This window comes from Papio anubis, chromosome 14 (genome assembly GCF_008728515.1).
Source record: "Papio anubis isolate 15944 chromosome 14, Panubis1.0, whole genome shotgun sequence".
Lineage (NCBI taxonomy): Eukaryota > Metazoa > Chordata > Mammalia > Primates > Cercopithecidae > Papio > Papio anubis.
Window position 1 is genome coordinate 11382457 of NC_044989.1, and position 23083 is coordinate 11405539.

Consider the following 23083-nt stretch of genomic DNA (forward strand, 5'->3'; position numbering starts at 1 on the left):
TGTCCATAACAATAATGATGGTGGTGAAGATGATGATGACGTGGGTAATTCTGGCTACCTTATTGGGCCCAGGCTCCCTGCAATTCATTGCACAAAGCACTCTACATACATTCTCTTTAGTCCTGATCAAACCACCTTTCAGAGTAGGGTTTAGTGTCCCATTTTAAAGATGAAGGAGCTGGGGCTCAGAGAGAGATCGTTTAGACACACACACAACTTTGGAATGAAACATTTACAAAAACTGACATTTCCTTATGCGTAGATATCTCACTAGCTCCTTAAAACCCATGTGAAACTGTGATGAGAAAAACAAAAAACAAAACAAAACAGATCATGGTTCTCCAAACCAAGGGAAAGTTTTATTGGAACCCTTTCCTGATGATAGCCTAATCCACACTCTGAATATTGTCTAGGTATCTTGTCAAACTCCGGGCCCCCCAAAAAACGCCACAAAGGATGGTCTCCAGAATCTCCATCAGCTCCAGACGGTGGCTACCCCCAAGGTGGTGGGAACAGAGCTAAGTATGGTAAGTGATGGCAGCCTTGCCCAGAATTCCAGACTTGGGCACTGGTGGCAGTGCTGCTGCCAGTTGTGTGTGTATGTGTGCGTGTGTGCGTGTGCATGTGTGTGAATGTGCATGTGTACTGCTGAGGGAGTTCTAAGGAGGCAGAGTTTGGTGTAACAAAAGATTTATTTCTCACATGTTAGAATTGCTTTGCAAGGTCTAGGATCCCTGTATGATAGTGAGTTCTCTGATCCTTGGGAAATTTTAAAAGGGGCTGTTTATGACTTGGCAGGGATATCCAAGAGGAGACCGAACCATTGGGGCAAGGATGGACGGAAGGAATGTAAAGGTGCCCTTGACCTTAGGAATCTGTGACTCTAAGACTTTGGTGCTCCTGTAATCAGGGACATTGATCAGGAGGTAGCAGCATTGCTGCCTGGCCTGATGCCAGGTGTGTGAGAAGTGGATGCCTTGTCTGATGTTTTTACTAATGTTCTTGGGTGTTCCTAGAGAGCACAGGCGTGTCCTGCGTGCCCCAGGTTGGCCTGGTGGGACCAGCTTCAGTCACCTTCCCAGTGGTGGCCTCTGGAGAACCAGTGTCTGTTCCTGACAACTTGCTGAAAATATGCAAGGCCAAGCCGGTGATATTTAAAGGCAAGTACAGCAGTGCACCGAGTCGTGGGAATGGAAGAACCTGAAGGACTGCACGAGAAACAGGCAAAAGCGAGACCTCATCGTGGTCTGACTCCAAGGGTATCCTCCCGAGACAAACCTAAAGTGCTTTCCAGGGCAAGGAGAGAACAAGGCAGAGCCAGTCACTAGTTCAGCCCCTGATCAGATGCCGAGAATGATGGAGCTTGTCATAGCTCTCCACAGTGGGTCCGGGTGAAATGATTCCCTGCCATGAAGGGAATTGCCTGTTCCTCGTTCTTTCCTTCATCTGCTCAGCTTCATTGAGCGCCCGCCATGACCCCAGGCCCGGTGCTGAGTGCCAAGGATTAGGAAAAACAAATGACTCCCTGGCTGCAGGAGCCCTGCTCTGGTGGATTGTTGCCTGTTGTCACCCACGCCACTAGTATTTTCTGACTATGGAATCTACTTTGGTTGGGCAAAGATAGCCATGGTCTCCACTGTAGAAGCATCAAACAAAATTAGATCTGATCCGTTTTGTGCAGTGGGCTAACGTATGCTACGTGGGGGTAGACTTTTGGGTCTACTGAAGAAATCCCTTTGACGAAGCTGGAGATGTTGCAATGGGAAACCCTGGGGGGATTCAGCAGGGCTTGGCTGGTGATCGCAGGCACCCGACTGGCTGGCACATGGCAACACACACACACATACACACGTAGGCACGGCACACACACACCACACACACACACTGTGCACGCAGGCCCCTCTTTTTTTTTTTTTTTTTTTTTTTAAGACGGAGTCTCGCTCTGTCGCCCAGGCTGGGGTGCAGTGGCCGGATCTCAGCTCACTGCAAGCTCCGCCTCCCGGGTTCACGGCAGGCCCCTCTTAAATACGTTATTATTGCATTTGGTATCATGCTTGTAGATAGAGGAGGGAGGATTGTAGGAAAGTGGGAGAAGCACCCTGATAATTAAGAAATAAGAAAGAGCATGTCTTTTTCCTAAAAAACAAAAGCTGGACAGGGTATTCAGGAAGTAGCATGCAACTCTGAGTTTCGACCTTAGCATGACATAGGACCAATGACCGAGGCAGTTCCACTGGGCCCCACTGTCTACCTCAAATGAAGGCCAACATTCTTTCAGTCATGTTGCATGCATTTTTTTATGTGGCCATGATGTGTCTGTGGTAGGTCTCAAGAACACAGTGCTCAGGAAACAGAGCTAGGACAGGGTGCAAGGCTTGGAGGTGTAGGCAGGGCTTCACCTGCCTCTGCTTTGAGCCAGGAGCCTCAGAAAAGAAAGCCCAGCCAGTCTACGTCTCACATGAACAATCTCAGAATAGAGACTGTCCTCTTGGTTCTCAGGTGTGCTCTGTTCCCTCCACTGCCTCTCTGTTTCCACTGCAGCCCTCACTGTAAAGCCCTTGTCTCTGACTCCTGTTCCCCACAGCCACATGTCCAAGCCCTCCTGAGGCCTTACGACTCAGCCCTGTGCCTTCTCTATGAAGTTGTCTTAGATTCCCTTTCCTCTGCCCCCCTTGTCACTTCTCTGTCCCTCTTTTATGACAAATGTCACATGCTTGCTTTTATAGTAACTCTTTACCTTGCCTGTTGCCAACCGCAATATTTGTAAGTGGTGCTACCCAAATGGTAGCCCCCGGTCCAGCAGAACCTGCATCGCCCCGGAGCTTATGAGAGGCGTGAATTCACGGACCCATCCTATAATCAGAATCAGGCCCCAGTTCTGCATCAGAAGCTCTGGGTGGGCCAGCAGGTGTTTGGCAAGCCCTTGAGAAGCAATGTCTTTGAGAACACAACCTGTGCCCCAGGCACCAGCTTTACTCTCCAAGCCTGGCAGGACATCTGCATATAGCACACAGCCGAAGTCAGAAAATATATTTTTGGTGACTAAATGGAGTACCCGGAGTGCAAGATACCACACACACACACAACCATACACACACACACACACACACTCACGTGCCACCTCTGGGAGCTCAGCAGCCCCGAGAGGATTTGATAGCTTCACCTGATTTTACAAATGCAGAGACTGAGGTTTAGGGCAGTTCAGCTTCTTGCTTGACATCATGTAGCTAAATAATAGTGGAAAGAGATTTGAACCTGGCCTGGGCAATTCCACCTCTGAGGGCTATCTTCAGAATGAATCTTCTAATGGGCTGGGCATGGTGGCTCACGCCTGTAATCCCAGAACTTTGAGAGGCCAAGGCGGGTGGATCACTTTAGGTCAGAAGTTCAAGACCAGCCTGGGCAACATGGTGAAACCTTGCCTCCACTGAAAATACAAAAATTGGCCGGGTGTGGTGATGCACACCTATAATCCCAGCTACTCAGCAGGTTGAGGTGGGAGGATCGCTTGAACTCGGGAGGCGGAGGTTGGAGTCAGCTGAGATCGCGCTACTGCACTCCAGCCAGGGGACAGAGCAAGAGACTGTCTCAAAAAAAAAAAAAAAAAAATGACTCAGTCTTCTGGTCTCTGTGGTGATGTATTATCCCAACTCACCTTGCCGGACAGCCCTGGGAGGGAGGATGCAGGGCACAATCCGCCCTGCTTGGAGTCAGGGAGGCAAGGCCTGGCAGGCAGGCAGCTTCCAGTGAAGCTCTGGAAGGTGCTCTGCCCACAAGGTGTCCCATCGGTGGTGCTGGAGGAGCGACAGGTGGTGGCTGCTTGGCTCTGGGCAAGTCCCTCCCTTCAGCTCCCTCACTTGTAAAAAATAAGAGGATTGGACGAAATGAACCAGTAAGTCGCACAGCCCCATTGGTTAGAAAAGGTGACTCCTCTCATCGTAGGCTCCAGAAGGGTGAGCAGGTGCACTCCATGAGCAAGGCTTCCCAGGACAGGGCACTCAAGGGACCTGGCGCAGTTCACTTGTCTCCTTCAGCTCCCTCACCCCCAGAGAACCCAGATATGTGGGGCCATAAGCTGTGCACAAGACCGGGTGCCAAGTCGCTGCTGTTCCTCTGCAGGCCACGGGAACTTCCCTTACCTGTGTGGGAACTTGAATGACGTGGTGGTCAGCCCCCTCCTGTACACGTGCTACCAGAATTCCCAGTCCGTCTCGCGGGCATACGAGCAGTACGGCGCCTCTGCCATCCAGCCCATCTCTGAGGAGACGCAGCTCCTGCTGACTGTGTACTACCTGGTCCAGCTGGGTGAGTCACCTCCACCTATTGGCCAGGTGGCAGGGAGGGGCCGCAGCTCAAGCACAGACCTGGCCTCGGCCCTTGTGGGGGCTGACTTGGGGCTGCTGGAATTGAAATACATGGGGAGAGCTTATGGCTCCACTGGGAGGATGTCATGAGGTCACTGCGGGCGTACCCACACTCAGGGGCCGAAAGTAGGTTGAAGTTAATGGAGACATTTCCAAAAGTATTTATCTGCCATTCTAGGCACAGGGATACAGCAGGGAATTGAGTAAAGACCCTGCCCTTGAGGCGATTCTAGTCTAGTGGGAGACAGAAGCAGTAAACCCGTGGAAAACAGGCAGGTGAAGGTGGGCGCATGCATTAGTGTGTGTCTGTGTGGGGCCAGTTTAGGGGCATGAAGAAAGGCCTCTGTGAGTAGAGACCTCGACCCTGAGAAGGAGTCAGCCTTGTGTTGATCTGAGGAATGAGGACAGGTGGGGCCCTGAGGAGAGAGGGAGGCCAGGTGAGACTGTGAGGTGGGGAGCAGTGAGCGTCCCAGGTCGCTGGAGAAGCCAGTGTAGCCGCAGCAGAGAGAGGGTGTGAGGGAGAGGTGTGGTCACAGGGGGCAGGCTCCGGTCAAGAGTGTGATGCTATGGTAGACACATGGAGAAGCCACCGGAGTATTTTTAGGCAGGGGATGGAGGTGATCTGATTTTCACTTTAAAAACGCCACCTTGGCTGCTGTGTGGAGTCAGATGGTGCAGATGCAGTGGCGGAAACGGAGAAAGAGTCAGTTGTTGCCTATTAAAGGCACAGAGTGGCTTGGGCCACTGAGGGCAGCAGCAGTGAGCTGGAGGGGCTATTCTGAAGGTAAGTCCGGCTGGAAATCCCTTTGAAGGGGGTGGGAGCAGGTGGGGCCTGGGTTTCAGCCTGAGCAGCCAGGTGAATGGTAGCAATGAACTTGAGTTCTGTCTTGGCATGAGTTTGTACAAGATGCCCACGAGACAGCCAGTCATCTGTGTTCATTTGCATGGGCAGGCCTTGAGCCCCAGGAGAGGTTGAAGCTCTAGGTATACATTTAAGACACATTGGCTTACAGATGATGTATATTAAAGCCGTGAGACCAGCTGCGGGTGGCTACGGGGAGAGGAAAGTGCCAAGGTTTGAGCCTGGGGACCTCCAATCTTCAGAGATCCAGAAGAGGTGACTGAGATAGAACAGGTGGGAAGGAAGAAAAGGACAGTGGAGAATCTGGGAAACCCAGCATTGCCCTCTTTCTCATAGTCCCCACCAGTCCGTCAGTAAGCACGGCTTCATCCTGAATCCAGCCTCGCTCACCCTCTCTGTGGCTGTCCCTTCACCAGGGCACTATTCTTGCCCTGTTCCCCACATCCCTGAGAACTGGAAATCCAATTGCATCTCTTCCTTGCTCAGAGCCCTGCCGCGGCTTCCCATCAGTTGCTCACTCCACCCCTTCCCCGGGGCCCGACCTGCCTCCTGGTCCCACCTGCTTTCTCTGTCCCAGCCCGCTGTACCCCTCAGCAATATTGGTCCCACCAAGGCATCCCACACTTGCTGTTCCTTCCCTGTGACATGCTCTTGCCAAAGACATTTGTGTGGCTTGCTCCCTCATGTCCTTCAGGTTTCAGGTCACCCATCATCTCCTCAGGAAGGCCTTCTTGTTACTGTGTGTAAGACAGATCCCGCCCTCCAGGCCCCTATCCTATGCCCTATATCTTTAGGGTACCAGGAATTAGGGTCTGTGATTGTTCCCTTTAAGTGTGTCTCCCCCAGTTAGGGTGTAAGCTCCATGAGGCCAGGCATGGTCAGTGAGTCCTTTTCCCGATGCCCCACAGCATCTGCAGCTCAAGTCGACAGTCTGCCAACCTATATTGAGGGAATAGGCGAATGTTGGTAAGAAGCAGTGAAAAAAAGCATTCCCAAGGAGAGGGGCTGATCAACTGTGCCAGCATGGCTGGGAGTTGAGCAGAGGGAAGACTGGACTCTGACCATTGGGTTTGGTCATGGGAAGCGATTGGCAACCTTGATGATGATGTACGCAAAGATTGGGGATAAGTCACACTGGAGTGGATTAGAGAGATTGGAGGTGAGGAGACAGTATGGCGTGTGTAGACAGCTCTGGGTAGGGTTTAGTTCTGGAAGAAGATGTGGACTCAAAGGAAAGTTTTTAAAGAGAGAGAGATAACAGCTAATCTAATTAAATTCTAATTTAATGAGCTAATTGAAGTAGTGAATTCTGATTAAATGTATCCAATCAAAGATGGAGATATAAGCCAATTTAATCATTCTGGCACGGCCCACAGAGCAGGTGGCATGAACCGCGTGTGATGCATCAGAAAACCGTATGAGATAGCTCAGGGCCACACAGCTGGTGCTGGGTAGAGCTGGACTGGAACCACCTTCTAAATGGAAGCCTGGTGCGCTTTCCTCCAGCTCATCAAGTGTGAAATCTGGACGTATAAACCAGACAATTCATAAAAAATACCAGAAAGAAACAAATATTGAAAAGTATTCAATCTCACTCATCATCAAAGACATGCGAATCACAAATCAAGTCATCTTTTTCTGAATTAATAACCCAAATGATGGCACCCAGTGGTGCTTAGGTGCAGTAAAACCAGTAATTGTCAAATGCACCGTTTGCGCGGTAAACGCATGCATTCAGGCCGTTTGGAAGACAGCTGATGATATGTATTAGCTGGTTCTGTAAATCCACCTTTGAGACGTTAGGCAAAGGAAGTAATGTTCTATACGTCAAGATGTGCATTGCAGAGGTATTTATAAAGGTGAATATTTGGAAGAAATAAGAGAATCCATAATAGAGACCTTGCTGAGTAAACTTACGGTGGTGCTTACATATGATGGGACATTATGGACGCACTAACAGTGCTCTTTACGATGGCTGAAAATGGCACTGAAACTGATGATAGGGTCACGGTTATGGAAAGAATGCAAGACCCAAAGTTTATACGGACAATCATTACAGCTATTTGTAGGGACAATTTTAATATTAATTCCAGCAACACATGTTTTTATTCCCTGTCCTGGAGTAGGAGAAAGCCTATATTCCCAGGCTAAATGTTCTACATATTTACTACTGTATATGCACATAGGGACAGTGTAACCTGTCTATACCACTGTAGTTCCAGTCCTAACTTTCTGAATTCTTTTTAAAGACCTTCTCTAACAAGCTATGGGAATTTGGCTTCCTCCTTTTTTTTTTTTTTTTTTTTTTTGCAACAGCAGTGTTTTGGGTGATAATTTTGGGTTGATACTTATTCTTTTTACTGGGTTTTGTTGGCTTTTTGAAAAATTGTCTTTCCTTATAGTTGGTGAGTGGCTTGGTAGCAAAGTAAGACAAAGTAAGATTTTTGCTTTTGAAAAGAGGACAGAAAAATTGAACTGCAGCTTGAGAACATATTCCTTTATCCTACTTTGTCATTGAAAATTAAGGAATCACTTTTAACTGTTTTACGTGTGTGTGGCCGAAGAGTGAGCAAGGACTATGTTTCTGGATTGTCAAAGAGAATGCTTAATCTTAAAAATAAAAATAAATGTACAAATCATCTTATAATTTAAAAAAAACTTGCATATGGAAAAAAAAAAAAGATTAAGAAATACACATAAATACCGTGGCTCTGTTAGGGCAGTGGTGAGATTGTGGCGGATTTTATGCCCTCCCCTCGTGCTCCAGCCGTCTGTGATACGATTTCACAGCAATATCTTAAATGGGTACTTCCACATCACTGCACCTGCGCGTCCCCGGATGTCGCTGGCATTTGTGGCAGGCCCTCCGCCCGCGTTGTGTTGCAGCCGCGGACCAGGTGCCCTTGATGGAGGACCTGGAGCAGATCTTCCTGCGCTCTTGGCGCGAGTCGCACCTGACCGAGATCCGGCAGTACCAGCAGGCGCCGCCGCAGCCCTTCCCACCCGCGCCCAGCGCCACGGCACCCGTGACCTCCGCGCAGCTGCCCTGGCTGGCCAGCCTGGCCGCCAGCTCCTGCAATGACAGCGTGCACGTCATCGAGTGTGCCTACTCCCTGGCCGAGGGCCTCTCTGAGATGTTCCGGCTGCTGGTCGAGGGCAAGCTCGCCAAGACCAACTACGTGGTCATCATCTGCGCCTGCCGCAGCGCGGCCATCGACTCCTGCATCGCCGTCACTGGTGAGCGCTGGGCCGCGCGGCTGCGGGGAAGCCCCCTGAACTACGTTCCTGGTCCCCTCCTTTGGTGGTTCTCTCCCTTTCTGTCTAGGGTGGCCCGGGTTTGCAGAAGCAGTTAGCTCCTGTGGTTTGTGCTCAGTAGCTGGCTTCAGAAGGCAGCCTTGACTAATGACTTAGTTACAATCTCATCCCTGCTCTGAGTGGCTGGTGAGGTTAGCCCTGGGGTCAGCTTGGGAGTGTGGAAGGACCCTGTTGAAAACCTGGCTCCACCACGTGGGTGGTCACTCACACCAGGAGCTCTGGCCCTGTTTCTTCACCCATCTATTGGAGATGAAAAACAATGACCTTATTGTATTGTCTGTGTTCAGGAGCCAATTAATTTAATTTTTTGAGACAAGGTCTCACTCTGTTGCCCAGGCTGGAGTGCAGTGGCCTGATCTTGGCTCATTGCAATCTCTGTCTCTTGGGTTCAAGAGATTCTCTCACCTCAGCCTTCCAAGTAGCTGGGACTATGCCCAGCTAATTTGTATTTTTTGGTAGAGATAGGGTTTCACCATATTGCCCAGGCTGGACTCGAACTCCTGAGCTCGAGTGATCCACCTGCCTAGGCCTCCCAAAGTGCTGGGATTACAGGTGTGAGCCACTGTGCCCGGCCAATTGATTTAATTTTAAAAACACACATTGAGGCCCCACATGTACAGCCACTGTTCTAGGGGCTGGGGGCCCACAGGGAGCAGAGCAGTATCTGCCTGCCCAGAGTGTTCTTTTGGGTGGGGGAGGCAGACACCAAACACGTGAGCTTTCTTGGCCTGCTTAAATCTTCACAAGTGTGCATTTTTGGCCGGAATTTTTTGTACCTTGTAAAATTTACTTTAAGAGTGCAGAATGTAATGCACTTTTTTTTTTGAGACAGGGTCTTGCTCTGTCACCTGGGCTGAAGTGCAGTGGCGAGATCTTGGCTTATTGCAGTATCAAGCTCCTGGGCTCAAGTGATTCTGTTGCCTCAGCCTCCATCTGGAGTAGCTGGGACTACTGCAGGTGTGCACCACCACACCCGGCTCAGTTTTGTACTTTTGTAAACACGGGGTTTTGCCATGTTGCCCAGGCTGGTCTCAAACTCTTGGGCTCAAGCAATCCATCCACCTCAGCCTCCCAAAGTGCTGGGATTACAGGCATGAGCCACCGTGCCTGGCGTTTAATGTACTTTTTAAGTACAGTGTCTGAGTTGTCTTTTAGCATTTTTTTTCTTTCTTTCTTTCTGTTTTTTTTTTTTTTTGAGATGGAGTCTTGCTCTGTTGCCCAGGCTGGAATGCGGTGACACGATCTCGGTTCACTGCAACCTCTGTCTCCCAAGTTCAAGTAATTCTTTTGTCTCAGCCTCCTGAGTAGCTGGGACTACAGATGTGCACCACCATGCCCAGCTAATTTTTGTATTTTTGGTAGAGATGGGTTTTCGCCATGTTGGCCAGGCTGGTCTCAAACTCCTGACCTCAGGTGATCCACCCACCTCGGCCTCCCGCACTGCTGAGATTATAGGCGTGAGCCACCACGCCCGACCAGCGTTCTTTAATCTTAAACCCATTCTCTGTGTGTGTGTGTGTTTTAAAATAAATTATTTACCTTGCTGTGAGTAGGACATTCAGTAGTAGACCCTGAGCCTCTGCCATGTGCCAGGCACCGTTATCTTGCATTGCCTGACAGCAGGCTTGGGAGGTAGATCCTGCTGTTAGCCACAGGTTCCTGATGGGAAATGTCAGTCTAGAAGGGTTAAGGGACTAGTCCAGGGCCACACAGCCAGTAAGCAGGGAAGATACGATTGGTACAGTGAAAGCTGTTTGCTTTCCAGGAAAATACCAAGCCCGGATTCTTTCCGAGAGCCTTCTCACCCCAGCGGAGTACCAGAAGGAAGTCAATTACGAGCTGGTTACAGGGAAGGTGGACTCGCTGGGGGCCTTCTTTAGCACCCTCTGTCCAGGTAGGCTTGTCATGAGACAGGTGCATATGCGTATGTTCATAGGACAGAAATCAGTGCCGGGGGAGGTCATCTCTGCCCCACCCTGCCGGTGACTGGCTAAGGCTGATCTCCACTGCAGAGTGCCCCTCATTCTGTGCACTTGCATTTCTGTCCCTTTGTTTTCTTGAGTGACAGCCGCGGGTTCTGGCTGGCCATCTCTTCCTGCTTGGGCTGTAGAGTTCTCCTGAGGGGTGGAGGGCACCTTGTGGGTTCTGTCTTTGTGCGGTACACAAGGCCCTTGCACCTGTTTCTCTCCTCCTTTCCAGCGTTGGTGGCCTCTCTTCCCAGTCTTCCCTCTTGCTGGAGAGTTCCGCATCCCTTGTGCTCTGGGCTGTGAGCGTCCTTCTCCCTTGTTTGCCTAGCTACCCACCCCTCAAGACTCATCTCATGTACCCCTAGAAAGCTTCTCAGGCCCTTCATTGTCCAGATGGGCTTGGGACCTTCCCCTTTGTCCTTTACCATGTTGTTCTTCCTTCTGCCCTAGCACCGGCTGTGTCTGTGTGGGGGGAGCTCACTCTGGCAGTGTGTCTTCATCCCGACTAGGCTAAGACCCCTTGACAGGATGGGCCACGTCCTCTTTACCTTCACGACTCCAGGCCTCAGGACAGTACCTGACACTAACTGCCCTGTAGATGTTTGCTGAATTTCACTGACATGGAAAACCCATTTGTTTATTCTGTCTTGGGCAGAGGGTGACATTGACATTTTGCTGGACAAATTTCACCAGGAAAATCAAGGCCATATTTCTTCCTCACTCACTGCCTCTTCTGTCACTAAAGCAGCATCCCTGGATGTCAGTGGGACACCGGTGTGCACAAGTGAGTGGTGAAAAGGAATCTCCCAGGGTGGAGGAGGTACAAAGTAGTGATGAGGGACAGGGGCAGTGGGCTTGGCTGATACAGTGAGAGAGGAAGGCCGAAGTTTTGAAGTGCCTGAAAGTGAGGTGAAGCCGCCTGGTGTGTATAGTGGGGGTGGGGAACTGGGTTTGTACAGTGTTGAAGGTGGGGACACAGGTGGCGCACGGTGAGGAACAGAGGGGCACAGGTGAAGTGGTACGGTGAAGATTGGGGGTGCAGGTTGGTACGCGGAGTGAGGGCAGGGGCACAGGTTGGTACGAAGTGGGGAAGGGAGGGAGGGATCACGGGGTGTGGTACGGTGAGGAACGGTGGTTACAGGGGTGCGGTGAGGTGGGCTGGGGTGGTGGCAAATTAAGAACTGGTGTGGCCTGAGAAATTGAGAACAGGGTGCAGTGAGAAGCGAGGCTGAGTGTATGAAAGGTGGGGGACGAGGGCAGGTTTGTACGGTGAGAGGTGGGGTTTTACAGGTGCTGGTGAGGGGCAAGGAGCACAGGTGGTATTACGGTGAGGAGATTGGGGATTACGGGTGTGTGCGCGGTGAGGGGCAGGGCACGGGTGTTACGGTGAGGGAGGAGGGATTAGCGGGTGTACGGTGAGGGGGCGGTGGTTACAGGGGTTACGGTGAAGGGGTGGGCACAGGTAATTGTATGCGGAATGGGGGCAGGGAACTGGAGTGTGTATACAGTGAGGGGCAGGGTGCACAGTGAGGGTGGGGCACAGGTGTGTATAGTGGGGGCACGGGGGCACAGGTGTGTACAGTGAGGGGCAGGGGTGCACGGTGAGGGGGTGGGCGCACAGGTGTGTATAGTGGGGGGGGCAGGGGCACAGGTGGTGGTGAGGGCAGGGTGCGGTGAGGGTGGGGCAGGTGTGGTGGTATGGTGGGGGGCAGGGGGCACGGGTGGTGGCGGTGAGGGGGCAGGGGTGCACGGTGAGGGTGGGGCGCCTGGGGTGGTGGCAGAATTAGAGGATGGGGCTGGTGTGTACAGTGAGGGGCAGTGGTGCAGGGGTGCACAGTGAGGGTCAGGGGAGCACAGGGGGTGGTATGGTGGTGGGAAGCGGGGGCAGGTGGCCGGTGAGGGGCAGGGGTGCGGTGGGGGTGGCTGGGTTGGTGGTATGGTGGAGGGATGGGGGCACAGGTTGGTGGCCACGGTGAGGAAGTGAGGGGTGCTGGGTTGTGTGGTATGGTGGGGGCTGGGTGGTATGGGTGGTGAGGGCAGAGGGGTGCGGTGGGGCAGGGGAACTGGAGTTGGTAATGGATGGAGGATGGGGGAGCCCTGGGGGTAGTAATACAGTGAGGCGGGGAGTGCACAGGTGTGTATAATTAGGAGTGAGGGGGACTGGAGTGTATAGTGTGAGGGGCAGGGGTGCACAGTGGGGGGCGGGTGCACAGGTGTGTATAGTGGGGGACGGGGGCACAGGTGTGTATGAGTGAGAGGGGGTGGGGCACAGGTGTGCACAGTGAGGGGTGGGGGCACAGGTGTGGCCACGGTGAGGAGGGGTGGGGCTGGGTTGTTGCTGGTGGTGGGGCAGGGGGCACAGGTGTGTACAGTGAGAGGGGGTGGGGGCACAGGTGTGCACTGTGAGAGTGGGCAAGGGCACAGGTGTGCACAGTGAGGGGGCGAGGGCACAGGTGTGCACAGTGACACAGAGCAGTGGGCATAGCTGTGTGCAGTGAGAGGCGCCAGTGGGCACAGGTGTGTACCGTGAGAGAGGATAGTGGGCACAAGTGTGCTAAGTGGGTGCTGAGGGGACAGAGGGCTCATGTGTGCCCGGTGAACGATGAGAGGGCACTGGCGAGGGCCTGGGTCTGGCCTGGGGGGCAGAATCCAAGGGCTCAGATTGGAGGTAGCAATGTCAGGGGCACATCCACAAGACAGGACATCTTTTTAGAGTCACAGTAGACCTGCTGCCTCATTTAAAATTCAGTCTTTAATTATGACAATCTCATTTAATCTTGAATTGCACATCCATCACTGTTTCTGAGATGGTAGATTTCTCGATGCTCATTTCCTGCCTCCGAGTCTGTTGCTGATGTTTTCTATTCATACGGAGTTCCTAAATGACCATCGTTAGTTTTCTTTTCTGGAGAGCTTGCAGTCCTCTTCCAAAGTCCAGTCTCAGTGTCACCTCCCCTGGGATGGGCTCCTTGTCCCCTCTAAGCAGAAGAGGCCACTGCCTCCGCTGTGCTCCCCAAGTGCTTGGTTCTTGCTTTTATTATTAAGTGAAGGATGGTGCATAAAATGATCGCTACCCCCACACCCGCCACTGCTTAGCTGAGAGCAGGGACTTGATAAACGAGAGTTATTCCCCTTTCCCTCATCGCTTTGTGCATGGGGCTGTCTCCCCTGGACCAGTCACTGATTCTCTGGCCAAGGGCCTGGCAGTAGCCATGTGCCCTGGGGCTCACCTGGCATCCTGGGGCTCTGGTTCCAGGTTACCATCTGGAGCCACACAGCATCCGGCCCTTCCAGCTGGCAGTGGCGCAGAAGCTCCTCTCCCATGTGTGTTCCATTGCGGATTCCAGCACCCAAAATCTGGACCTGGGATCCTTTGAGAAGGTGGACTTTCTCATTTGCATTCCGCCCTCAGAAGTGACCTACCAGCAGACTCTGTTCCACGTGTGGCATTCAGGTATGGGATGTTTCGGGGAGAAGTCACGTGGCCTGTGTGGAGAAGCTTTGATCTGCCGAAATCCGTGTTTGGGTGTTGACACTGTTCTTTGCTATAGAGTGGATGGGGCAAGGATCGTTGCCCTTGTTTTATAGATTGTGAAACCTACTTTCAGACACAGTGACTTGCCCAAGATTCTAGGATCTGCTGAAGGTAGAGTCGAAACTTGAGCTTTCACCATGTCCCACTCAGGCTAGTGACCCAACCATGTGTTGCTATCTAGCATCACTGATATCCTTGTACTTTCAAGGATATCATATTTAACCACAGAGTACACAGATGTCCAGTGTCTTCACTGAAAAGACTTACTCTTTAGTGGCGTAATGTGTAGCCCTGTGGCGTTCAGACTGAGAGAGGGATTTTGCTGCCGGCAGGACCTTTCGGTTCCCTCTGTCTTACCACGCTTGGGATCAGCTGCTTCGTGAAGCCGGTGCCCCTAGGGAGGGCTGCTGTACACACAGCCAAGGCTTGCCTGCGCCCCAGCTCCTGGGCAGGACAGTTACGCAGCTGTAACCTGTGTGGGAGTTTTTTCCCTGCCTTTCCCTACTCTCGCATCTCTGGGTCTAGCTCAGGACCTGCTGTATAGGAGTCGCTCATCAGGTGTCTGTTGAGTGAATGGAAACCAGGGGGCATGTTGGGAGTTACTGATCTATTTCCATTGTGTTGCAGGGGTTTTACTGGAGCTTGGTCTGGAGAAAGAGCACATGACGAAGCAGAGGGTGGAACAGTATGTCCTGAAGCTAGACGCGGAGGCACAGACAAAATTTAAGGCTTTTCTGCAAAACTCCTTCCAGAACCCGCACACACTTTTTGTCCTCATCCATGACCATGCGCACTGGGATCTTGTGAGGTTAGATTGACTTGATATATGACAGGTTAATGTTTTCCTTCCTTGAAATGACATATGTGGATGTTTCTGGGGGCTGAGGGTATAAATCCTGAAAAGATGGATGATGTTTGGGCTTGGTGTTTGTAAGCAGGTGCCATGGATGTTTTCTACAATCTTGAGCTGGAAGTTATCTCAGGGATTCTCTAGTGCCACTTCTGAAATTTACCATGGTGGAATCTAATGGCTGGAGAAGGGAAGCGTGTCTCCCAGAGTCACAGGGCGGGCTGGAGTGGGAGGGTGTTGGTGGCAGAGCCAAGGCCCTCGAATCACAGCCTGATGCCTGATGTGTTTCTTTCATAGTCCACTCAGCCCCAAGGAGCCATGCTGGTGTGGGGTGCGGAGGGTCCTAGCAGGAGTTGCTCAGCCTAGCCCTTCCCTGAAAGAGGCTCTGTGGGCTCCAGTGCCGTGGGTCACCACTCATGCTTGCCCTTTTTTTTTTTTTTTTTTTTTTGAGACAGAGTCTCGCTCTGTTGCCCAGGCTGGAGTGCAGTCGCGCGATCTTGGCTCACTGCAAGCTCAGCCTCCCGGGTTCATGCCATTCTCCTGCCTCAGTCTCCCAGTCTCTCCTGTAGCTGGGACTACAGGCGCCTGTCACCACGCCTGGCTAATTTTATTTTTGTATTTTTAATAGAGACGGAGTTTTACTGTGTTAGCCAGGATGGTCTCGATCTCCTGACCTCGTGATCCACCTGACTCGGCCTCCCAAAGTGCTGGGATTACAGGTGTGAGCCACCGCACCCAGCCGATGCCTGCCATTCTTAAGGGGTGATTTTACTTACTATGTTAAAATGAACATAAACATGAATTTCAGATGGGCCAAGCCAAGCATCTGGCAGGATTTCTGGTAGTTTAGCAGGATTGGTCATCTCTGTGAGACTGGCCTAGGAGTTGTACGCTCAGACATTTCCTCTGATGTAGATGAGAAAGGAGGGGGCTCCTGGACCAGGTCATGGAGAAAACCTTTGATTGTCACAGATCCACAGATAGCTAGTTAGGGCTGGTCAGGACCTGAAGGATCACCTCGTAATGGGTTTACAATCCAGAATTCATGTATGGGCTTGGGGGAGATTGGAACATTGTGAAATTATAGAAAGAGCTATATTGTGAATATTCATTTTGGGAGTAGGTTTCTCACAGTGGCCTCCTGCCATCCAAAGGGTTAAGCACTGATTTTTTTTAATCCCCTAGACTTACAGGAGAGAATGCAAAGGCCTTTGTCCCACAGAGAAGTGCAGAGCTGGGCCTGTCTCCCAGACCCCTTGTCCAAAATGCTTCCCAATCCTCTCCTGCTGCCTTTTAAACTGACTCTAGAATCTACTCTTTTATATCTTTTCCGGATCATTTCAAGGTCAGAAGGACTTTGTAAGGAGATAAGTACACAATCAGATGGGTCTAAAGAGGAACGAATGATTCATGGAACATTCTCGGGGACACATCACTGATCGGGATAGAAGGAGTGTGTGTCTTATAAGAAATCCTCTCTGACTACCGTCCCCCGCCAGACACATTTTTCCTAAGTAATGAGTCTCGGGAGAGTCCTTGACAGCTACCTGCACTCCAGCCATTTTTTTCTCTATTCCTAGTCATGGGCAGAGCCATAATCTTCAATTGTTGGCAAAGTCGGGAGTTCGTTATACATTTATTCAACTGCTTCACCCTTGCAAAATTAGAAAACAATATAGTAATTCAACTGATTGTGTCTTTTCCTCCCTCAGTAGCGCTGTTCATAACCTCTATTCTCAAAGTGACCCGTCGGTGGGATTGGTGGACCGATTGCTCAACTGCAGGGAGGTGAAGGAGGCCCCTAACATTGTGACACTTCACGTGACCTCCTTCCCGTACGCACTGCAGACACAGCACACCCTCATCAGCCCCTACAATGAGATCCACTGGCCCGCCTCCTGCAGTAATGTGAGTGCCACGGGGCTGCTGGGGCATTGTGTAGCAATGACACTTGGGTTTGCAGAAATTACATTTAGTAAAAGCCTTGACCAATGTGGTCGAGGATAATGGGTTCCAGCTCCTTGGATCTTTGGTTTAACCCAGAGTTAGGTGTAAATCCTTCTTGGTCTTTTTGGAAACCTTCCTGCATTATGCCAGTTGGCCTCCTCATCTCGGAAGATGTAATGCAGTTTGTGTGACATTTCCTCTGGTGACTGCAGCTTTCTGAGCAGCATTCGGAATGTTTGTTCTATGGCATTGAATGGAGATATCGAAGGTAGAGCCCTTGGGGATTGGGGACTTCGGGCTCCATACAGAGCGATGCTCAATGTCTCTAGAAGCCCTAGGAAGGTTCCTGTTGTCCTATCCCTGCATCCTTGAATAGTGAGATGCAGAATCTCCTTCCTCAAACTAAACACATATCCTCAAAACGTGGTGAGTTTTTAGCTTATCACCTGGCATTTTCTCATCAAAATAGAAGACTAAAGCAATTCTGGTAATTTGAGAATTCTGGGTGGTTTGTAGTTAGTTACACAGGAATAAGTAAAGGTAAAAGATGAGACTTATTTGGAGTGCCTTGCAATCCTCTGAGGAACTTAAAAAAAATACCTGGCTTTTGTCCTGTGCACCGAGAATCCGTGGTGGCAATAGCCATTGTTCATAAGGCACTTCCCATGAGCCAGGGAGGCCCTGCCCAAAGTGCTTCCTGCTGTGAGCTCATGCAAGAGGCAGGTGCTAGGATGAGTTCTCATCTACAAATGGGGAACATGAGACAGAGAGAGTTGGGCCACTTGCCTCAGGCCAGGCAGCTAGAAAGTCATGGAGCTGGGATATGACCCAGGCCACTGGCTCCTTGGCTCAGCCCTTAACCACTGTACTGTTTAGGGTGTTTAGGGGTAGAGTTTTCATGCCTTTGTGCTTTCAACAAATTCCCCCAACTTTGGAATTTTATGTCTGTGTGAGTGAAATTGGCTAGATAAATGTTTTCTTCATCTTCTGATTTTTAGTAGCAACTGAATGCAAGATAATTGATTTGCTTATTCCTAAAACCAGCTTAAGATTGTAGAAAGAAGCAAATTTAACAAAGACATTTATATGTTTAAATAAGATAAGGCTGGTTTTCTTCTTGGTGAAGACATTGGGACCGAATGAATGGAAAACTCCTGAGCGATGGGGACACACCATTTTTAAAGTATGGCAGGTTCTTTGCTCTGCTTCTGCAGGTGGGAGAAGTTTATAAAATGCCATTCAAGCCGCTGCACAGTAGGCACAATTTAGATGAAGTTGCCAACCCAGGTCGTCCGCAGGCCTGGCACGTGAACCTCTGGCCGTCCCCGCGAATGCAATGTTGGAGTGACTGATGCTCTTCTTTGTTTTAGGGAGTGGACTTATATCATGAGAATAAGAAGTACTTCGGGCTGTCGGAGTTTATTGAATCCACCCTTTCAGGGCACAGCCTCCCCTTGCTCAGATACGACAGCTCCTTTGAAGCCATGGTCACTGCATTAGGAAAAAGGTACTTGTTTCTCTTCTCAGTTACTAGAAGTGCTCAGTAGCTTAAAGAGGAAGTCGAGGTGCGTTTAGCCAGCCAGGGAATCCCAGGGAGACCTTTCCTTCCTGGGTGACTCAGTTTCTCCATGAAATGTACCCTGGTTTTTTGCTTCTCCTGTGTTTGAATCCCTTTGGGTCAGTGATATCTTTGTCATGCTGTTGCTCTAGAAAATTTTAGAGAGGACAGTGAGCAGAAATATGCTGGAATGTGGAATGATGTTTTCGAACCAGTGGAGGGTAGGAAAATGGGAGGAAGATAACAAAGCTTTAAAAGAAACTGCATTGATGATCACAGTCTGCTTTGTTTTTATTTCCGATGCGTATCATTTATTGAATGTTTACTTTGTGTCGTTGACTCTTCCATGGACTTTACTGTCATTATCTGATTTGATCCTCACTGCCTCTCTGAGCCAGTTGCTACTGTTATCCATACTTTGCAAATGAAGATGCTGAGGCTTGGAGAGGCCCCATAGCTTTCTCAGGCCACGTGTCTAGCAAGTGACAGAACTGGGTGAGAACCCAGAGTCACTCTGACTGCACAGCCAGCCCTGTTAACCCTGTTGCAACAGACCTCATTTTATAGATGAAACTGAGGCTCAGACAGGCTAAGTGATTGCCAGGTACTACATGGTTTATTCGTGGTAAAGCCAGGCCAAGTTTTATAGACGATCTAATGCAAAGGAAAATGCCACTGAACAAAATACCACTGATTGTCAGCATGAGCTGGTCTCTACCTGCTTTTCTTATTGAACCTCAATCTTCTCATTTGCAGACAAGGGATGAAATTAGACATATCCTTCTCAAGCTATGTTCCAAGGTATACTGCTTTGGCTGGATACTAATAGTTGCTAAGCGTAAAGGGGTTCCATGGTCAAACGTGTCTGAGAAACATTTAAGGAAAGGACTTCTTTTCCACGAGAGTTCTTGGAGCCTTCAGCCATCCATGCATGCTATAATTCTCCAGAAGGCTAGAGATGTGTCCAGTAGCTCATGGGACTAGAATTTCCCAGAACGCTCTTGGAGAAACTAAATATCTTAGATACTATTCAGTTCTATGATACTGACAGAAATTAATCAGGTCAGTTCTCCAGCGCGTGGGTCGACAGCTGAGCTCTCATCAACTTGCTGCATGAAGTTGCCCTCCAAGATTTCAGAGGCAAGAAAACTGGCCTTTGCCCTTCCTCTGCTTCTCCTCAGGCGGTGAGCACACGTGATGTGTTTAGTATGTTGTAGACACTGGGCTCAGTGCTCTATATTTATTACCTAAAATAATCCTCACAGTGACACAGTGAGATAGGAAATACTGTTATCCCCCTTTTTCAGATGAAGAAACTGAGACTTAGAGAAGTTAGGCCACTTGTCCAAAGTCACATGGGGGGTTTATAGTGAAACTGGACCCCAGCCCTGCTTCCTTGGCTCCAAACCCACGTAGCCACCAAGCCATACTGACCAAAAGCTCACAGCTAGTGAAGCATAGGCTGTGACCACCATGCCAGTACATCTTGGTTTGCCCTCTGTTAGTTTTAACCTTGGCAAATCATCTAACCTGTCTAAACTTCTGTACCCTCAACTGTAGAACAAACCCACCTTCCTAGTGGCTTCTTAGAATTTCCTGAGATAATGTACGTACGCACATTCAGTAACAGTTGCATGCTGAGAGCTCAGGCTCCAAAATCATCCTTCCTGGGTTTGAATCCTGAATCTGCCATTAACCAGCTGTGAGACTTTGAGAGTTTCTCCATTTTCTTTGGGGATGATAACACCTACATCATAGAGATACTGTAAGGATTAAATGGATTCATACACGTAAAACATTGGAAACAGGGCCTGACACACATTACATGCTCCTGTTGGCTGCGAGCATCACCACCTCCACCACTATCACCATCATCCTCCTGTCTTCTCCCTCCCCCTCTGCTAAACTAGAAGCATTGCAGAGATTCAATCTTACGTCTCACTGGGTGAGAAGAGACTATCAAACCCTGGAATGTTGAAGTATGGAGAATCACAGGAACTTCTAGGAATTATTTGATCCAATCACCTCATTTTATCATTGTGGGAACTGAAGCCCGGAGTGGGACCGTGATTTGCCCGAGCTCATGCAGCCTGTTGGTGGCAACATGGACTGCAGACAGGTTCGACACCTTTCCACCATACCGTACTGCCTTTACTAGGAATCATTTGTCTGGAGAATGCCCTTGAAACTGGTAATTTGAACAGAAGGAGATAAAGGTTAGAACATGGGGTTACTGCCTCTTGCCACCGTATGTGTGGCCAGACTGTTAGTCCTCCATGTGTCATAAACGCCAGCATACGGCTGGGAAAACTGCTTATAGGACTGTCAGTTGGACACAAACCGACTATAACTTAAAACCAAAAGATCTAGACCTTTGACAACTCCTATTTTTATTCTAATGTATTGTCTATGGAACCTCTTTCCTTCAGTGCCCACCATAGAGGCTTAAGGGTGGGCGTAGTTCTCTGCTGAGCCACAGCTAAGGTACATTTCTGTGCCTTAGCTGGGGTGCTGTCTGGAGCTGGGCACCAGAGCCTCCTTCTAATGCTTATCTTTTTTTTTTTTTTACACGGCAGCTTTAATGGGGAACAACTGACAGCCAGTAGACCGTACATCTTTTCTTTTCTTTTTTTTGGGGGGTACACAGTCTCACTCTGTCACCCAGGCTGAAGTGCAATGGTGTAATCTCAGCTCACTGCAACCTCTGCCTCCTGGGTTCAAGCAATTCTTCTGCCTCAGCCTCCCAAGTAGCTGGGATTACAGGCACCTGCCACCACACCTGGCTAATTTTTGTATTTTTAGTAGAGATGGATTTTCACCATGTTGGTCAGGCTGGTCTCAAACTCCTGACTTCATGATCCACCCACCTCAGCCTCACAAAGTGCTGGGATTACAGGCGTGAGCCACCACGCCCAGCCATGTATATTTAAAGTATTCAGTTTACATTTTGATCCATGTATAGACTGGTAAAATGGTCACCACAAGGTAATGAAAAAAAGTTTTCTCCTGCCCCTTTGTAATTCCTTCCTCCTGTCCTTTTCCCACTGTAGAAATGTAGTTTGCATTTTCTAGAGTTTTATATAAATGGAATTGTACAATATGTACTCTGTTTTTGGCCTGGCGTCTTTCACTCTGTATAATTATATTGAAATTCATCCATGTTCTTTTATGTATCAATAGGTTGTTCCTTTTCACTGCTGGTGTTCTAGAATAGAATACTATTGTATGGCCATACTAGTTTGTTTATTTACTGGTTAAGAGGCATCTAGGTTGTTTTTCAGTTTTGGCTGTTACAGATAAAGGTGCTATGAATATTCATGTACAAAGCTTTGTATAGACATATTCTTTCACTTTCCCTAGGTAAACACCTAGTTGTGAAATGGCTGGGTTACTTGATAGGTGTATGTTTAACTTTTTAACAAGCTGCCAAATTGTTTTCCAAAGCATAGCTGTCCCTTGGTATACATGGAGGGTTAATTCCAGAACTGTCCCCCACATACCAAAATCCACGCATACTCAAGTCTCATGGTCAGCCCTCTGGAACCCACATGTAAGCAAAAGTCAGCTTTCCATATCCATAGTTTTCACATCTAGAAAATACTGTGTTTTTGATTTGCATTTGGTTTAAAATCCATATACAAGTGGACCCTTGCAGTTCTCAAACCCATGTTATTCAAGGGTCAACTGTGGTTCATTTTACATTCCCATCAGAATTTCAGTTGCTTTACATCTTTGTCAGCACTTGGTATGGTCTGTATTTTAAATTTTATTCTTTCTAATAGGTATGAAGCTGTAGCTCGTAATTTTAATTTTAATTTCTCCAGTGACTAATGATGTTGAACATCTTTTCCTATGTTTATCTGCCATTTGTGTATCATCTTTGGTGAAGTGTCTGTTGATAAGTTGACTCCTTTATTATTTTCAAACGACCCAAAGAATATTATTTATAGCTCTATAGTCTCTTCTGATATTAATATAATTATTCTAGTTTTCTTTTGACTAGTGTTACTATAGATTATAATTTTTTATCCTTTTACTTTGAGCATGTTTCTCTTTTTGTGTTTAAACTTGGTTTCTTGTAGGCAGCTTATAGTTGAGTCTTACTTTTTTTATCAAATGTGACAATCTGCCTTTTAATTGATTGCTATTTGATTTTAGTTTCATTATTATTATTATTATTATTTGAGATGGAGTCTCACTGTGTCGCCAGACTGGAGTGCAGTGGCACGATCTTGGCTCACTGCAACCTCCGCCTCTCAGATTCAAGCGATTCTCCTGCCTCAGCCTCCTGAGTAGCTGGGATTACAGGCACACACCATCGTGCCCAGGTAATTTTTGTATTTTTAGTAGAGACAGGGTTTTAACATGTTGGCCAGGATGGTCTCGATCTCCTGATCTTGTGATCTGCCCGCCTCGGCCTCCCAAAGTGCTGGAATTACAGATGTGAGCCACCGCGCCTGACCTATTATTATTTTTTAAAGAAAGAATCTTTTAGGGCTGTTGCCCAGGCTGAAGTGTGGTGGCATGATCATAGCTCATTGTAACCTCAAACTCCTGGGCTCAAGCCATCCCCGCATCTCAGCCTCCCAAATAGCTGGGACTACGGGTGCATGCCACCATGCCTGGCCAATTTTTGAAAATTTTTCTTGCTCTGTTGCAAAGGTCTTAAACTCCTTGCCTCAAGT

General features: G+C 49.1%; 1 protein-coding gene across 7 annotated transcripts in view; it reads left to right on the plus strand.

The window, feature by feature from the left end:
- Window positions 1-23083, plus strand: part of GREB1 (growth regulating estrogen receptor binding 1) — a 131295-nt gene that overhangs the window by 72378 nt on the left and 35834 nt on the right. For 5 of the 7 annotated variants that reach the window (XM_009183691.4, XM_021924583.2, XM_021924581.2 and 2 more), the window contains 10 exons: window positions 414-527; window positions 1017-1160; window positions 4120-4305; window positions 8113-8463; window positions 10307-10435; window positions 11164-11292; window positions 13765-13962; window positions 14671-14851; window positions 16606-16801; window positions 18211-18347. In XM_009183691.4, the coding sequence (XP_009181955.2) occupies window positions 414-527; window positions 1017-1160; window positions 4120-4305; window positions 8113-8463; window positions 10307-10435; window positions 11164-11292; window positions 13765-13962; window positions 14671-14851; window positions 16606-16801; window positions 18211-18347 (1765 nt within the window). The remainder of the gene's footprint in view (window positions 1-413; window positions 528-1016; window positions 1161-4119; window positions 4306-8112; window positions 8464-10306; window positions 10436-11163; window positions 11293-13764; window positions 13963-14670; window positions 14852-16605; window positions 16802-18210; window positions 18348-23083) is intronic. The other 2 variants (XM_021924580.2, XM_021924582.2) reach the window with 2 other exon arrangements.